Here is a 16,658-nt window from a genome sequence, read left to right on the forward strand (position 1 = left end):
TCTCACGAGGTTATAAAGGTCTACTGTTGTATCATAGTGTATCCCTCGGTGTTGTGCAATAGTTACATATCATTACTGCAATGCCATTGTGCGCGAATGCGTATGAACTTCGCTAGAAGCAGGAGAATGTCAAGCGCAACACTCGCACAGACAGCCAGTTCTGGATGTAAGAAAAGTTGGTCGAGAGTGTAAATGGTGTGCATGATTGCTAAGACTGACATAACGATAATGCTTTCATGGCTCTCCTGCTAACGTGAAGCTCATCGCACCATTTCAGGTTGGAAGAACACGATAGCGAAAATGGATAATGTCATCGCCGATCGCAAATCGGTCAAATAAAACGCGCACATGTCACGCCGGATCGCATGGATGTCCCGACATTTAGAAATAGCTCTCGCGCTTCACAGATCCTCTCGAACATCCTCAGGTGCCATTATGGGCCTGAGTACATCCTGAAAAAATTGACTGCAGTTTTATGTTAGCCGTGCAACTTCATATTGTGATGTATGTTATATAGGCCATAATAGGCAACAGGGCTGCTCAACTCTCGTTTGTCTGCGGAATGCCTGCCTTTTTTGGTACGTAGCTCCCACCCCGGCTGATCCTGCAGTACGGTGTACCACGACTCGTTGGTGAGATTGTACTCTGGAAGAGAACACACCATTGGGAATTTGTTTGGCGAGTGTGTCTGTCTACAGGCATAGCGATGCCCGTAAGGCACAATCGCGCGGGGTATGTACATCGCAAGCGGTCAATATACACCACACCCGAGCTTGCGAGCTAGTTCCTGATCGCTTCTTTCAGCACACATGTATTGTATTGAAATGAACTCTTTATAGTCACACTGCAGTCAATTTATATATCACAAGCATGTCACTAGTATTCATCATTCACAGGCAGTCTCGGGTGTGCATCCATATGTAGCATATCCTGCCTATTTAGGCAGGGAACGGTACCCCGATGGCCGGGTTGGCCAGTGGCATGTGCTTGGACCTGAGAAAAAGTCGAAACTCAAGTCCATGCTCAATGAGATTTGTGTAGACTGATATTTTATATGGCAAGAGAAAGGCATAGGGAGGCGAATGGTTCAGGTTTCAAGGTAATCCAGCCAGGGGCGAACATGTTTGTAAAAGTGTGGACTGAATAGCACTATGGGATGGGCGGATTTGCCCTTGACGGAGGGCAAAAGGTGTGCCTGGCCGAGACGGCAATCCGGAGGCAGCTGGACCAGAAGGCGGAGTGGCCGGGGCAAGGCGGCGGGACAAGCCGGACAGAAACCTTATCTGATTTGACACATTTGCGATCGCGGATGACATTATTCAGTCACGCCACACGATACTTACGGTAGTAGGTCACATGACCGCGTATGATAATTACATCGCTCGTTCTGTACTTGGTTATTCACGCGTTTGCTGGCTACAAGTCGGGTCAAGCACCGCTGATTCTATTGTCTTCAGTTCCTATCCCTGCCAGAAATCCAACAGTTTGACAGTCTAGATATGTACAACATGGTGAGTTCGCTAATCGAGGCTCCAGGTGAAGCTAATCGACAAAAAGGGCCTACAAACTTAGTGCACAGTCGCCGTCCCATCAGACCACGACGCATACTCCTCCACCTCCCTAGCCAAGTCAGCAGCCTTCTTCCTCGCGGTGAGGACGGCGTCAGCCCCGAGTACCAGGTGCAAGGGGGGATTCGGCAGCGCCGCCAGCTCGTAGATGCGCTCAGCTCCCTTCTCTGGATCGCCGGGCATCTCAAAAGTCTCGACCGCTTTGCGGAAAGCAGTCGACGCAGAGTCTGGAGTGGCATACGCCGGATGTTGAGGGAGCTTCACGCCGTTGTCGAGGGCGCTGGTGTTGAATGAGCCTGGCTCGACGAGCGTGATCTGGGGATACAAGTCAACTCTCGTGCAAGAAAGCACCTGTGGGGACCACGCGCCTTAATGTTCCATTCAGGCGGGATCTCCGCGACGAGGGATTCAGTCAGGCCTTCGAGAGCTGACCACATATGCATGTAAGCATGGCAGAGAGCCTCCACTCGTGGCAAGGACCACATACCAAACTTCGTCGCACTGTAGTACGCGATCAACAGGTAGCCCTGGAGGCCTGCCACCGACGAGTTCTGGAGCAGGCGTCCGCCGCGCGGGCTGTTCACGTCGCGGAACACGCGGACGGCCTCGCGGCTGACGTTCGCCGCGCCCCAGAAGTTCACCTCGAACATCTTGCGCGCGACCTCGTCCGGCGTGCCCTCGGTCTCGCCCAGCATGGTGTAGCCGGCGTTGTTCCACACGACGTCGATGCGGCCAAAGGCCTCGAGGGCGCGCGCGAAGGCGGCCTGGATCTGCGCGGCGTCGGTCACGTCGAGCGGGAGGACGAGGAGCCGGGAGGGCGGGTAGCGCGCGGCGAGGTCGGCGAGCGCGGAGGGCGTGCGCAGGGTTGCGACGGCGATGTCGCCCTTGCGCAGGACGTGCTCTGCCACGGCGCGGCCGAAGCCTGAGGAGGAGCCGGTGACTGTGCCACGGTGTGAGCGGGTTCGATCCACAGGGGAGGATGTACTCACTGAACCAAACTTGGGGTGAGGACATTCTTTCTAAGAGTGCGCACTATGTGATGTGCTTGGACAGCGCGTGCGGGGTCGGCCATTTATACGTGAACGTGCATGCATTGCGCAGCTATGCACACTTACTAAGATAGGCTCATCCCATCTTTTGTGCGTAGCGTGCTCAAAGTTGCAGTCAAAAATCATGCATCAGGATATGACCGCATTGGGAAGATGTCGTATGTGTGCCAACACGTAACATTGTCAAACTGTCTCCTGTCTGCGGGCTCACTGCAGACAATTGAGCACCAAGTAATTTTTCATCACAAATCCTTACAAACGAATGATGGATGAGCTGGGCGTATATGAAGTGATGCAGCGTCATCGCAGAGGGACGGATATACCTACGGGAATCGGTGTATGAAAGGCACAGTCGTGCTTTCTGCGCCTTACAACACACTGCTGCAATGTATAAGTCATATGCCGATCCCGCGCAAACCGGGGAATCACGGCGATCCCGCGCAAACCGGAAAATCACGACGAGTCATTGTGGGCCGTGTTCCTGGTCCGTAACACAGCGATCAGGCTACTGTCATTACGGGCGCTATGACATTTGCAGTCCGCAGATTGATTGGCTTTTAGGATAACTTTGACAAGAGTACGTTGGTTCATCATGACCACATTGGCGCAATAATCGGCCAATGAAGCCAAAAATATGTAGTGAGCTTGCTACGACGAGAAGCATGGCGTGCTGCAATTGCAGGCTGCGTGGACAGACGAATGATAATGAAGTATTTGCACAACAGGGGCTTCGTCATCCACATTGATAAGAAAAGGCGCATTTTGACGAAGGAGGGCATTTTAGCTGCTATAGCGTTATTTGGACGTCCGGTCTTTTCGGGAATGGCAGTAGCATGAGCAATGGTTTGTGCAATGTGCTACAGTATTGCGTAGCTTTGAGCTCTAGCGCCTGCGGTGACAGCAGGAGGCGAAGATAGATACCGTCGCAGTGATTCGAAGCGCGATGATCTAATTTCTCCGTTACGTCTGGTACTCGAAGTGCCGCCAGAAGTGTCAGCGAACGACCACACATATTCAATTACAAGCACAGATCCGAAACAAAGATTTACCGACCAATACGCACCCTCTGAGTGTGCGCATCACACCAGTTTCGCTAGAAATTCTAGAGCAATCTCAGGTTCCTCCCATATCACCTACACGCGCAAAAAATCAGTTTCATCGAAGCAATGGCCCTGGTAAGATCTTACGAAATGATTCGCGCTTCCCATACGCTCGATAACAACTTCCCGCCCATCCGACGACTGCGTTTCCCTAATCAATTTGCACATGTACCATGCCCCGTAGACCATCTCCGGGGGAGACATCTCACACCACACGAAGATGGCACGCAGGCGTGGCCATATCGACGATTTGCAGAGCACACGCCGCAGGTTGTCCGACAAGATCGACGGATCAACTGATACCATTAACAGGTGAGACCGGTCGATCACAGAAGGGTCGGACACCTCTGCGAGCTCTGCGGCGGTCATCCGCTGCAATGTAGGTGCATGGGAAGCGGGCGGGTCAGGCATCGCGACTTTTGCTAAGCCGGAGAAGAATTCGTCGCGCGGAAGGGATGGCAGGGAATTGATCACAGATTGTGAATGAGCAAAGTAGCTCGACACCCAGAGCGATGTGACCTGGCCTACGTCTTCCAGCGGTATTGAGCGATCTGAGAGTGGGGAGTACATCTCTTCGACCGCAGGGGTAGGCGCGCCCAAGGCGTACGCAGGTGTGTCTGCCAAGACAAATGAGCAGAATGCACACGGATCAGCACCACAGCTGACGCACCGAACGCGATGTGCGATCTCCAATATTTATCGAGAAGTTCCTGGAATTCCAGCGGCAGGGATTCAGCATGTGCAAGCATAGATATTGTCATAGTCGTCCCCCAAGACCAGCTCAGTAGGGACAGCCCTCCGGTAGCCTTGCCTTCCTCGGTTGTCAGTGGTGGTATCTTCTCATTCCGTATGAACCATATGAGGAATGAAGCAAGCTCGTGCCCCCGAGCCTTGTATAGAAGTGCCTGACTCTCCTTGTCTGATTTCCCTAGGGGATCGAGCTCGCTGGCAGTGAAGCGCGAGGACCCTGGATAGTCGCGGAGATTAACTGCCACTAGACGCAAATCGTGATTGGTGGCATGTTTGAGTATGCGACGATAGATGGCTGCCAGAAAGTGTCAAAGTCTGTCACAGATCGGATGCGAGTAGCCTCACTCACCTCCATGGAAAACCGCTCCATGGATCAAGACTAATGTCACATATGCGGATGTGTGAGGGGGCGCCCCGCTATCCTTGTAGAACAGCTGTGTTCCGTTGTTATCAACAGGTGCTAAGGGCATCTGCGAACTGCACTTGATAACATCTACCCAGACGGTGGCTCTTATGCGATCTGTATACACGGATCAGGACGGGCCGGGCATTCTGTAGTACGCCGTTCGAGAGTTTGTTGTATGGAAACCGTGAGATCAACTTCGAGATACGCGGCTTTGAGCATATATGCGCCTATCAGCTACATATGGACTCTACTATGAGATTGTGCGTGAGTCGCGATGACATGCTGTAGCGCCCACGGTGCTAGAGAGGGCAATGATCATGGGTCGATGGCGCTATAATTACCGTTCTGTCACTGTCAGCGTCCCATACGAGTCATGCTTCTTGTATACAGACGGAGGCGCACCGAACACGATAATCCCGTCTGACATAAATTGGGTAATAGTATGAGCGCTTGAAGGTTGGCTACACCTGACAGGGTCCTGAAACCGTGATCCTAGAACATTGGGGACATTCTCTAATTAGAATAGCAGTCTGCTTTGCGATCCTTCGATAATTGCAGAAAGAAACTGAACAACGCGAGCGGGCTGGTCCCAGTGCGGCTACGCCAGTGAGGTAGTGAGCCGAGCTCGAATGCTCGAAGGGATATCGCACTCACGAAATGATTCGCATTTTCCATCCGTTTCACAGACACTTTCCGAGCACCATTCGGCCACGCCTCGCGAATCTGCTTCGCGAGATGCCAAGATCCAACGAGCATTTCGCCGGGAGACATTTCGCACCAGACAAGTGTCACTCTCAGGTGAGGCCAGACGCTGCAGTCCCATAATGCTCGGCGCATGTTCTCTAGGAAGACAGATTTGTCGATGAGAGCCATGGGAACGCACGAGCGGGGCGCATGAATATAGTCAAGGGCATCCCGCCTCTCCTCTTCGGACATGCAAAGCAGAGTGGGTCGCTCCTCCGGCCGAGGATCCGTGATGGGGGCTTGCGCACAACCAGACATAAAGTCGGGTCCGGACAACGCCTCGAACGAGGACAGTGTGGCGGGAGTGTGGTGATAGTAAGATGATATCCACAGTAAAAACCATTCAACCCATTCTTGAGTGGGCCTGACGATAATGGGCGGTCTCCCAGGCACAAAGTCTGCAATCTCACTGAAGTCAAGTCCGAACGGATGAGGACTTGGATCTGACAATCGACATCAATTGAGGCTTGTTGGACCATCCATATGCTTCGCTCGCACCTAAAATGATCGTAGAACGTAGATACTGGCCGAGAAGACGCCGATGTTCCGCAGAGATTGCATCCACGTGCGCCAGGACGGACATTGTCACACAGTTTCCAGACGACCAACCGAGCAATGACAAACCCCCAACGAAGCTCTCAGAGCCTCCATTGACAACCGTGGTCGTCTGTGGTATGTGTTCACTGCGGATGAACCACTCCAAGAATGCCGCGATCTCAATTCCTCTATCACGAAGCCACCCCGCCTGACCCTCAGGGTCACCTAGCAGAGCACTTAACTCTGCAGGAGAGCTTGGTGTAGAGCCTGGATAGTCTCTCAGGTTAACAGTGACGAAGCGCAGGTTATTCTCAGCAGCAAAGGGGAAAATGGGCCGGAACATTCCTTGACAATGGATGAAAATATGTGTGAACAATTAATGTGCACACACTTACCTCCATGATAAATGGTTCCATGAATAGCAACGATCGTGGTATACGTTTGCGATGATTGTGGAGAGCCGGAGTCTTCGTAGTACAGATGTGTACCTCTATTGTCGACTGGAGCTACGGGCATCTTCGTCAACGAGTGTGTATGAGGCTGATGTCGGTGATAGCTGCACTGCAAAGTGCTCTTCAGCGGCTTCAACTTGTCACGGGTATGGTCCAGGATAAGGACGCATACATATCCAAATCCCGTGATATGTATATAGATGCTTGATGCGGAAGGACGGGGGCGTTATTCCAGATACGAGCCTTTATACCCGCCCTAGGATGACAACCGCCCTATGTCACGCGGACTCGAACATGTGATGTATGCATAGAGTTGGCATTCTCCTACAGCACGCTCACCTTCCGATGAGTACAGTGTGATAATTTGGTGCTTCGAGTAAACTCACACACCGCCAGAAGCCTGGAAATAGGTAGTCTTCTGAGAGAAGAGTAGATACTTACATTAAACTCCCATGGATTCCGGATTTCCATGGTCTCATACTCAGAACCCCTTTTCGCGGTGGTGGGTCGCGGATACGGTGGGTCTGGGTATGAGACCAGAATTTCATACTGTATGGCTCAACCGACGCTTGCAATCGAGTCGATGAAATCTGCGGTGAACACGGTCCCGTGACTCCTGCTTCTGATAGAGACGTCCAGAATTCAAGTTGTGAACTTCCTGCTTTACCACGGTCGTTGAAGCGAGTTCATGGCGGCCCACTATCTTTCCAGGACTATTCATTTCATCGAGCCCTTCAGCCCCCAATACGCAGACGTTGGCATGAGTGATCGGATCATTTTAGTTAAATCATCAAATCACTCATGCCAATGTCTGCGTACTGACAAGAACAGTCTGGTACCGTGACAGATGATTATTTACAGGCTCACCATGGAAGATATCGATGGTCAGACTCCGACAGAAGCTGTGGTCCAAGAACTACGATAATAAAAACACACAGCCCCCTCATGGATTCCATCTCTGTGTGATCGTCTACAAAGGATGCACATCATGATCATCTATTAGTCTGCGTGCCAATATATCAGTTCGTTCTCAAAGAGGACCACATGTCACTCTCTTGAGTGTGTCGGGATCTAGTGAGTGGCCGCTACGCTCCCACGTTCGCTCTCCTTGACAGAGATACTCTGTGATATTAGATCCGCATAAACGATAGTGTATCTAGCGTCCTCCATGCGGTGATCTTGGCGGTGAGCTGGACGACCATCATCTTGCCAATGTTCTTCGCAAGTTCAGAGTCTGATATCTTGCGTCCATGACAAGAGATGCGTGTCGAGTCATTGCCGGATACCCCGAGCTTCAAGCTTCAAGAGGCAGCCTTGAGGTATGAATAGCATATTGACGTTGATTCTGATGAACGCAAAGGAGCGCCACGACAGATGGCCTGCTGGTGCACCCGTTCATCGCAGTCTGCCATGTCTATTTTGCGCTCATGGACGGCATCCGTAAGAAGTACAGAGAGCTAGTAAGCGCGCTCAGCGATATAAGAATCGGTGTTGCGCAGCCCAATTCTTCAGTTCTCAAACCCTCTTCCTCTTTTTCAGATCAAGGTACTGGGTAGTGAGTTTGAACAGGCTTCCTATTCTCTGTACTGTCTGCTCATGGTATCACTTGCAGCCATCTTCCTTTACTTTTTGGCAGTCACTTGTGACTGCATTTCGCCCTCATTCGCTCTCGCCATCACCTTCAATTTTCATTCACTCCACAATTGCATTCAGTCCCATCGTCATGCTTTCCACTATTGTCCTACCCTTCATCGTCGCAGCTTCCGCTGCGGCACCTGTTGTGGCCATACCGATCTCCGCGTACGCCTTGCATTTATGACCTCTATTCCGATTTAACTGAAACCGTTATCCATGACCTAGGCCCGGCGCTAGCATATTTGCCCGCGTTAACCATGGATTGGAGGACTTCCACATTAATCTGACGTCGCTGGGTCACGACGCGGAGAAGGCTGTTGGCGGCCTGCTGCAATTCGCCCCAGATCTACTCCATTCCCTCTCTCATGGCCATTCAGAGTCCGAGACAGCCGACGCGGCCGACGCCTTAGGTGACCTCGGTGAAGACGCAGCCGGCTTATCCGAACTGTTGGTGAGAGTTGCTCCGAGCTCAGAGGCCATCCACTTCAACCAGACGGCGACTGGCCACGAGATCGAAGGCGCTACCGGCGATGTTCCGGCGCTCCCCCTGACTGTGCTCACATGGCTCAGAGGTGGTGCTGAAGAAGAGCGATACGTTAAGACGCGCCGAGGGCTCGTAAACAAAATGGTACGGGGAGGAGTATTGGACAAGTTGGATTGAAGGGATGGCAAAACGAGTATCACTTGATTACAATGGGCCATGAAATACATGATTGGAAAGTAATACGATGACTTTGTCTGAGGGCCGATGGCTCACAACTTGATGCTGGGCTTGCAGTATGAATGAGCGCCTATGGAAGACGCGTGACGTCATAAGCGCGACGCGAGGCGTCTGGAGCACGTGCACGCGTTCGACGCGCCAGAGCCCAACACTCAGGCTCATCCGACAGAAAGGATGTGAATTGATCGCGAGGTAACACGTACAGGAGGACGAAGAGCGGGTCTGGGTTATTCGTACATGCGGCTCTGAAGCGTGCAGGACAGCAATGGACTGGGAAAGCGGCGAGATAGCGCGATGAGGACTGTGGAGTTGTAGTTGTACAGGGGATAACGGGAGTAGGATGCAGCCAGAATAAGCGATCAAACGGAACGAGATGGGACGGACGGGGACGATGACGGGCGAGACGTATATATACAAGACTTGATATGAAAGTACTGACCTTAACTGTGAGAAGGAGGGATCTATCTCTTTCGTGGGGCAGGTGGCGTGCGCCGCTCGAGCAACTCGTCGCTAAGCTCTCCTTCTTCCTTCTCCTCTTTCTCGGGCTCAGCGGGGGGAGGTGTCGGAGTTGAAATAGGCTCAGACGCGGGTATGGGCGTGAGGGCAGGCTCACGCTCGGGCTCCAGAGGGGCGACGTCCATCTTCTCGTCCTCTGCCACAAGAGTCTTCTCTGACTCGGGCTCCTTGGCGTCGACAGCCTCGGCGGGCTCAGTGGGCGGAGTCGATGCCTTTCCAGCGGGAGGTGAAGCGCTTTGACTCGGGCCCTCACCGTCCTTCTTCTCCTCGTTGCTGCCGCCTGAAGCCGCGCGCTTCCTACTGCGTGTCTGGCGGGTGTTTGCAATAGAGACAGACGCGGAAGTGTTCGTGGACGCGCTTGCGCTCGAGTTGCGTCTCTTGCCGGTCGACGCACGGGGTTTCCGCACTCGTGCGGGGCGCTTCGGCTCCGGAGCAGGCGGAGTCGTTTCCTCTGCCTTCTCCTCGGGTTTGTCGTCCTCAGCTCTCTCTTCGGGCTGGTCCTCCACCTTGGCTTCTTCAGCTGGGGGTGCCATAACCTCGTCCTCTTCGACCGGCGCGGCGACGGCTTCGGCCGCGAGCGGCGACCCCACCGCAGGTGCGTTCGCTGCCCCGCGAGGGAGGCGCGTGCGCTTGGCAGGCGGCGGGAACACGCCGTCCGCGTCCTCCGTGTCCTGCTTTCTCTTGCGCTTTGCGCCGCCCGAACCGCCTGCAGCACGTCTCTTGCGCGGGCTGGTCGGCCGCGCGGCGGTCACAGGCGCACTCACTGCAACGGGAATCGCAGGCTGCTCCTCTTCTTCTGCGGCGTCGCGCACTTTGGCAGCGGGCCGGCGCGCACGCGAGGATGAGCGTCTGCCGTTTTCGGCCTGTTGGGATTCTTCTACGGAGACGTCCACGGTGAGCGGATTTGGCAAGCCGAAGTCCGCGGGGTCGAGCTTCGGGAGCGAGAGCGCAAGGGGTCCAAAGGGGTGGTAGAGCGGCAGCGGCGGGCCTTTCGGAAGCTTCCTGCGCATCATCACCTCCTCGTATACGACCTTTGAGTGCGTTGCGTTGGTGAACGTGGCTGATTGTGTGTGTACAGTGACCGGCGCAGCCTTTGGGGGCGCACGCACAACTGTAATAGTGTGGCGGTGAGCCCGAGTCGGGAGTTTGTTTGAGGGTTAAGCTGGGCTTACCTGGGGCCACGATAGCTGCGGAAGTGCCAAAGGAAGGAGATTTGTACGTATGAAGTGGTTTGCGGCGGATGGTCGTTGTGGCCATTGTTGTGGGTACGCGTGCGCGGGAAGATAGTCAGGTGGTGTTGTGAGGTGAGATTCACGCGGTTTACGCGTCAATATGTGTCGAGGAAGTCGCAGTGAGAGAGATATCGTCTGATATACCTGCGCAGGTTGTCAGATTCTCGCTGGCGGATGGGGCGGGGGTCCGCTACCTAAATGTGGCCGATGCTTATTGCTCAATCTTCTTTCTCCGTGGTCCCGCAAGTGTATCCAAAGGCTTGGGAGGTGCGTCTGCTGGTGTAGACAGCCGTGTTGCGCTGCTGTGTTGTGTGTTGTCTCCGGTCTTCCAGTGGCTGTCGGCCATAGCCCACTCCGGGTCAGTATCAATGTGCCGGCGCATGTCCGTTATACACACCTATGATGGTCAGAATCGTGCAGTGATGCGGTATACGAGATGTACGAGGGTAGAGGTGTGTGAGAGAGCCGAGGCAACGCTGGGAGTGGTTGGGGGAGGGGGACAAGCCTGCGAGACCTCTGCCCGAGCTCGAGGCGGCGTACGCGCGACCACGTGGTTATCTAATCGCCGCAAATGAGATCGTCAGATCGGGTGCCCGATCCAGATTTGGTCTCGGTGGCGGCCGCGGCTCTCCTCGCCTTTGCCGCCAGCGTTTTGTTGGCCCCGGGGCGCGGTCTGGTTCACATTATAACTTGGATTGCTCGGCTTGCCTGCTCTCTGAGGTGGCAATCCCGTCCACATTGGTGCGGCGGGAGCTCGGCCGCCTGGAATAAGGTCCGAGACTTCCTTCCAATCTCTACACTACGATTAGGGGGTTCGGGTTGCTCGAATCCGCGAATCTGCCGGATGCATCCCGCGAGTGGAAGACTCATGGAAGCGTGTGGCTTGCAGGATACAGCATGAGTTAACGTAAACCTCGGTCCGACAGGACATGCCCTCTTTTCGAAGTTGAGTTGTTCCCACCGTTCGCGGCCATTAGTCGCTGACGTGACAGCTCGTTCTGTGCGACACAGACACAGCGGTACGCATCTCACGTGCCGATAGCGTGTATCAAGCCTGCTCTTCATGACAAGAGCGGGACCGCTGGTCTGCACAAGCGATGGCCATTATGATCTCCGCACACATGTTTGTTGGTCGAGTGTTTCCGACGAACTTCTGCAATTTCTATGCAGCTGACTGGTACAAGCCGGCGTTCCGCTACGACATGGAAGATGACAACCGCGTGTCGCGGCTCTTGCCGGCTCGTCGAAGCCAAGGACTCTGTTACATCCAAGCAGGCCTTTTATTCTACCGCTACCCCACGGACGTGCTGTGGAATCAAGGGGAGGAATGCATGCTTGTTGCGGTGTCGTCTAGTACTAAATGTGTTGTTCAGCCAAGTGAGCACAAGTGTAACTGGCTTCGGCATATATCTAATGACTAGGCCACATCAAACCACATTCAGGCCCCTTCTCCTATGTCTAGACCGCGAGAACGCCGAACCATAGCTAGTTCGCCGAGTTGCTGGGCTTGTACGTGCCTTATTTCGCGGAACAAGTGTGTAGACTAAGAGACAGATGCATGGTCAGCAGGCACCGACAGTTGATGGATCGATGCATGGTTTTCTTATATACCGGTTGCTCCTCCAGGTGTGAGGCTTTTCCGCAAAGCTAACTTGAACTTCAACAATGTCGCTGCCTAAGATCTGGTTCAGTGTGTGCCACACTTTACGACCGCAAGCGCGATTGCTTACCCTGCAATTACGTAGTCACAGGTTCCTCATCCGGATTCGGACGACATATGACCGAGCTCGCCCTGCAAAGTGGCGATATCGCAATCGCTACGCTGCGGAGCCCCGCAGCGCTCGCAGATCTCGCGTCCCAATACGGCCCCGACAAGCTGCTCATCCTCAGGCTTGACGTCAGCAAGCCGGACGAGATCCGCGTGGCCTTCGCGAAGGCAAAGGAGGCGTTTGGGCGGATCGATGTCGTCTTCAACAATGCCGGATCCGGGCTGATGAGCGAGGTCGAGGGCACACCGGATGACGTCGCGCGGGCGATGTTCGAGGTAAACTTCTGGGGCGCTGCTAATGTCAGTCAGGAGGCCGTGCGGTTCTTCCGGGAAATAAACGTGCCTGCAGGCGGCAGGCTCCTGCAGGTATCGTCGAGCGGAGGTGTACAGGGCCTCCCTGCGATTGGATACTACTGCGCCAGCAAATTTGGTGCGTTTTTGGATGTGTTCGCGCGAACGAGGTTGGACTCATCGGCCGTCAGCAATCGAGGGCCTGACAGAAGCCCTCGCAGACGAGATACGACCTGAATGGAATATCAAGGTGCGCTTCAGTCGTGCCTACTGATATGGGAGCCACGGTTGATGGACACTACGGCACCAGGTCACGTTGATTGAGCTAGGTGGTTTCATGACCAACGCAGGCCGCAGCATGGTGCGATCCGTGCCGCCTCCTGCCTATATCGATATTGAGCGGAAGATCGCTACCGCACGCGCGTACCTGACTGTCAATCCACGGATGCCCAGCGACGCGACTAAGGGCGCCGCGGCGATATACAAGATGGCGTTGACACCCGACCCGCCGCTCCGGTTCGTGCTGGGGAAAGACTCCCTCGAGAAGGTCAAGAAGAAGGGGGAGAACTTGATCGCCGCGGCCGAGGCCAGTGCACCTTTCTCGGAAGGCCTCGGGCTAGATCTTAGCGTACTATCCGCTAGACGGTAACCGGTGTTTGTTGCGTACACGGATCCGTCTCCCTCCATTGGCCAAATTTCATCATGTAAATCACACATTGACGTTGTGGCACGATTTTTAGCTCGTTTCTAGTTAAATCACGATGGATCAAGCCTTTATTTACCGGAGCTCGACTCCTGTGTATCATCCCTACATCTACCTGGGATGTCAAGTGAATGTCCAATGTCCAATAACCGCAACGCAGCCATGTCGGCGCGTGGATGACAATGTGATATATTTTGTCACACCGCCAGTCAACCAGTGCTATCGAAAGCTTACTTGCCGTTCCAGGGGCCGGCTTCTGACACCTGCGAAGGGGATCATATCGCTGCGTTGTATGTGAGTGGGGTATGCATGCTCTGTTATGTCCGGGTTTTGTGCCATGTGGCCCCGCGATGAGTGTGACACGAACGCTGGAATCCTGCGTCTGTAGCCTTCATTCGGCTGGCTCTGAGGAAATACATTCACTGTATCCAGGCTTTGGCGGCCCATTCATTTATTCGAAACAAGCCCAATCAACTTCTCTTATTTGCCTACCACTATTAATCTTCGACTCCTTATCTCTGCTCCGCGTGTCGAGTTCTTTTGCGCATCAGCGGAGGCCTTCTCCCATACAATCTATTAAGGGCTCTGACTTCCTTGTGATAGAGGCTTATCTCCTTAGGGTGGGCACGCCGATATACGGGCAAGATGCGGTATATGCTTCGCAGACCGCTGGTACGGCCACCCCTGCATACCATAATCGTGTAGTGCGAGATGCCATGCCAGACATGACACGTGGAGATTGGATTGGCATACAAAAATTGCACCAACATTATCGTCAGATGGGCGAAAAGTCGCCGTCGAGCGCATAGACAGAGCGAATCACTTCGTGCCTAATCCTTGCTTTTGATCGCACATAGCTTCCGCAGAGCGTTCCTTCAAGCAGGTTGTACGTAGAGGGCCGGGATTGCCGCCCAAGCTTCTGGGAAAACTGGCATAGGAGCGTGATGTGAGCGGTGGTGGGAGTTGAAAGCATCAACTATCAGTGGCGCCTTGATTATTGAGCAAGCTGTCTCGTCAGCGAACCGGTCAACACGAAACGCCTTATGGTACACACTGATCGAGTTGCGACTTTGTCCCATAATGCGCCCCTAATCATGCTGGAGGCATGAATGTTGCCCACAGGACCACCGAGACAGCTCCCCATACAACACTCCAGGTTACCCACCGCTTTCCCCACAACGGGTGCTCGACCAGAAGCCACGCAGCTGCCCAGTAAGTGAACGGCATCGACGCCGCAAGCCGCAGGACGATCTGGGTATGTGCCGTAAACAAAAGCATGAGGGTGAAGATAAATGCGTGGATGGCGTGTGGCGCTACTGATGGGGACAGGAACGGCGAATGCGAGGATATTGTCGACTGCAATGTCCTGATTTTGCTTATGTGCGTTCGCGATGATAAGAGGGCTTGTAGACGTGGTATAAGTGCGCGCCTGATGTGGTGCACGGAGTACCCCAGGAGAAGCACCAGGACAGGCGCGGAGATGAGGAAGTTCGGCAGCTGCTGAGGCGTCCAGTACCGCATAAACCCGCTATTCCAGTATTTTGCCTGCACATAACTGTAGATTGATGGCGGAATACGATTGCACCAAGGCGCGGGTGCCACCGAGGTCAAGCAGAAGTCTCGATACGCGATGTACTGATGCGCCACGAACGGCAGAAACACAAGCGACACCAGATAGATGGTGTACACGACGCGCCCCGGAGAAGTCTTCGGTAGACCATGCTACATGAGGCGCCGACCGGTGCTTATATGGATATCGAACGCACCTTCCGACGTGCGAGGTAGGGCTCCACAAGTATACCCCAGATGATGAAGCCGGACAGCAAGATGCCATTCGAGCGGAACGTCCCTGCGGCCGCGAAGCAACACGCCGCGAGCATCCATTGTGACCTTGCGCAGAATAACATGCCTCAAGACGGCCTCAGCCGCTGCGGGTTCACGAGCACTGGTTTACTCACCTTGGTACGACAGATACGTAAAGAAGGGCTCTGTATATGGAACGATGCGCAACGTAGCCGGGCTACTTGGCAGCAGGGATAGTAGGGAAACAAGCAGGGCGATGGTGGGAGATTGTAGATGATGGATGGTTAGCCGGTAAAGACATGTCACCGCTAGCAGGTGGCAGGTGAACGCGACTAAAATAGCACCAAGCAGCAGCTCGCCAAAGTCCGTAAGGTCTTCTGAACTAGAAATTCCCAGCACACGCAACAGCCCCAACATTGCACGCATGACCATCGGCGTGCCAGGCATGAATGCACGCTCATGCTCGTAGACATAGCCGTACTGTGCAATATGCGCAAAATGGAATGTGTCCCATCTGAGTGCGGGCTGGCCTAGCGTATGCGCGACCGAGACATTCGAGGGACCCTGCACGACACGAAATGAAGAGTCGAAGGCGGAAGACAGAGGTGATGAATGAGCAAGTACAGCAGTAGCAATCCAAGATAGTCCAGCCAGTCCTCGTAGTAAACGGATGTGATCTGCGTCCTCAGTTATCGCAACAGAGGATAACATAGTCGGACGGCAAGAGAACGACTAATAGGACTAACGCCGGCTTGGGATTACGACACGATCACATGACCATATAATGCAAGAACGCGTCGCGCCAGTGGACTGTTGGAGACTTGTCCTTGACGGAATCTTAAATTCCAGGGAAGTTTCATAGATTATTACGCACACAATGAAGTAAAAATATAGGAGATATTTTCTTTATCTCAAGCAATCTTTACTATCACAAATAGAATTGGATGCCGACGACTTCTTGCTTACAAGAAGCATTCCCCGTTCTCCAAGCCAACGGCGTTCTTGATTGTCAAGCACTGTTTGTCGCTCTTGCCCACGCAGTAGTAGTACTTGCCACCTTTATTTTTGCAATTGTGCGCGGACAGGAAGCCTTTGGATTGATCCGGATCACATCTGTGAGTGCTGTGGGTACACGTCAAATTTTTTACGTCAATTCCAAACTCACTTTCCTACTGGCGCTGTGAGCGACTGGTGATTGTTTAGGCAAGACCCGGCTCTAGCCAGCTGAAGCGATTTAGGTCAGCACGAATCGCAAACTTCATATCACAATAAGCTGCATACAATCTCGCGCTCTTCGACATCGCCGCCGACGCTTCCATGTGGGTCCGCGAGCGCGGTGGCGAACAGGAGCGTGAGGAAAAGCAGAGACTGGAAGGTGCGCAT

General features: G+C 53.8%; 6 protein-coding genes across 6 annotated transcripts; 2 read left to right on the forward strand and 4 right to left on the reverse strand.

Moving 5' to 3' along the window:
• Positions 1 to 1,568: 1,568 nt before the first annotated feature.
• Positions 1,569 to 2,808, reverse strand: POSPLADRAFT_1178034 (hypothetical protein; the record flags this gene model as incomplete). The annotated part of the gene is made up of 4 exons (XM_024488562.1): positions 2,558 to 2,808; positions 2,056 to 2,508; positions 1,970 to 1,995; positions 1,569 to 1,883 (listed from the first exon to the last, which is right to left on the reverse strand). The coding sequence occupies exons 1-4, from the start codon at positions 2,580 to 2,582 to the stop codon at positions 1,569 to 1,571; spliced, it is 819 nt and encodes a 272-aa protein (XP_024343379.1). The 5' UTR covers positions 2,583 to 2,808.
• An 888-nt stretch (positions 2,809 to 3,696) lies between these two features.
• On the reverse strand, positions 3,697 to 6,670 carry POSPLADRAFT_1132907 (hypothetical protein; the record flags this gene model as incomplete). The annotated part of the gene is made up of 7 exons (XM_024484270.1): positions 3,697 to 3,750; positions 3,805 to 4,334; positions 4,388 to 4,762; positions 4,817 to 4,901; positions 5,528 to 6,060; positions 6,242 to 6,499; positions 6,550 to 6,670. 7 exons carry the CDS (start codon positions 6,668 to 6,670, stop codon positions 3,697 to 3,699), a joined length of 1,956 nt encoding a protein of 651 aa, XP_024343380.1.
• A 1,196-nt stretch (positions 6,671 to 7,866) lies between these two features.
• Positions 7,867 to 8,902, forward strand: POSPLADRAFT_1043979 (hypothetical protein; the record flags this gene model as incomplete). Its single annotated transcript, XM_024478433.1, has 3 exons — positions 7,867 to 7,925; positions 7,967 to 8,161; positions 8,479 to 8,902. 3 exons carry the CDS (start codon positions 7,867 to 7,869, stop codon positions 8,900 to 8,902), a joined length of 678 nt encoding a protein of 225 aa, XP_024343381.1.
• A 222-nt stretch (positions 8,903 to 9,124) lies between these two features.
• Positions 9,125 to 11,190, reverse strand: POSPLADRAFT_1178036 (hypothetical protein). Its single transcript, XM_024488563.1, has 4 exons — positions 11,108 to 11,190; positions 10,905 to 11,045; positions 10,651 to 10,854; positions 9,125 to 10,589 (listed from the first exon to the last, which is right to left on the reverse strand). Exons 3-4 carry the CDS (start codon positions 10,733 to 10,735, stop codon positions 9,424 to 9,426), a joined length of 1,251 nt encoding a protein of 416 aa, XP_024343382.1. The 5' UTR covers positions 10,736 to 10,854; positions 10,905 to 11,045; positions 11,108 to 11,190; the 3' UTR covers positions 9,125 to 9,423.
• A 1,185-nt stretch (positions 11,191 to 12,375) lies between these two features.
• Positions 12,376 to 13,418, forward strand: POSPLADRAFT_1133405 (hypothetical protein; the record flags this gene model as incomplete). Its single annotated transcript, XM_024484341.1, has 4 exons — positions 12,376 to 12,400; positions 12,462 to 12,908; positions 12,961 to 13,019; positions 13,080 to 13,418. The coding sequence occupies 4 exons, from the start codon at positions 12,376 to 12,378 to the stop codon at positions 13,416 to 13,418; spliced, it is 870 nt and encodes a 289-aa protein (XP_024343383.1).
• A 1,146-nt stretch (positions 13,419 to 14,564) lies between these two features.
• On the reverse strand, positions 14,565 to 16,658 carry POSPLADRAFT_1064805 (glycosyltransferase family 76 protein; the record flags this gene model as incomplete). Its single annotated transcript, XM_024481849.1, has 4 exons — positions 14,565 to 15,179; positions 15,239 to 15,381; positions 15,431 to 15,839; positions 16,557 to 16,658. The coding sequence occupies 4 exons, from the start codon at positions 16,656 to 16,658 to the stop codon at positions 14,565 to 14,567; spliced, it is 1,269 nt and encodes a 422-aa protein (XP_024343384.1).

The sequence above is a fragment of the Postia placenta genome (genome assembly GCF_002117355.1).
Source record: "Postia placenta MAD-698-R-SB12 unplaced genomic scaffold POSPLAscaffold_2, whole genome shotgun sequence".
Taxonomy (NCBI): domain Eukaryota; kingdom Fungi; phylum Basidiomycota; class Agaricomycetes; order Polyporales; family Adustoporiaceae; genus Rhodonia; species Rhodonia placenta.

Coding starts and splice junctions, on each gene's coding strand:
- POSPLADRAFT_1178036 (XM_024488563.1), bottom strand. CDS start 10,735: ATGGCCACAACGACCATCCGCCGCAAACCACTTCATACGTACAAATCT. Junction 10,590..10,650: donor CGCAGCTATCGTGGCCCCAG/GTAAGCCCAGCT, acceptor ACACTATTACAG/TTGTGCGTGCGCCCCCAAAG.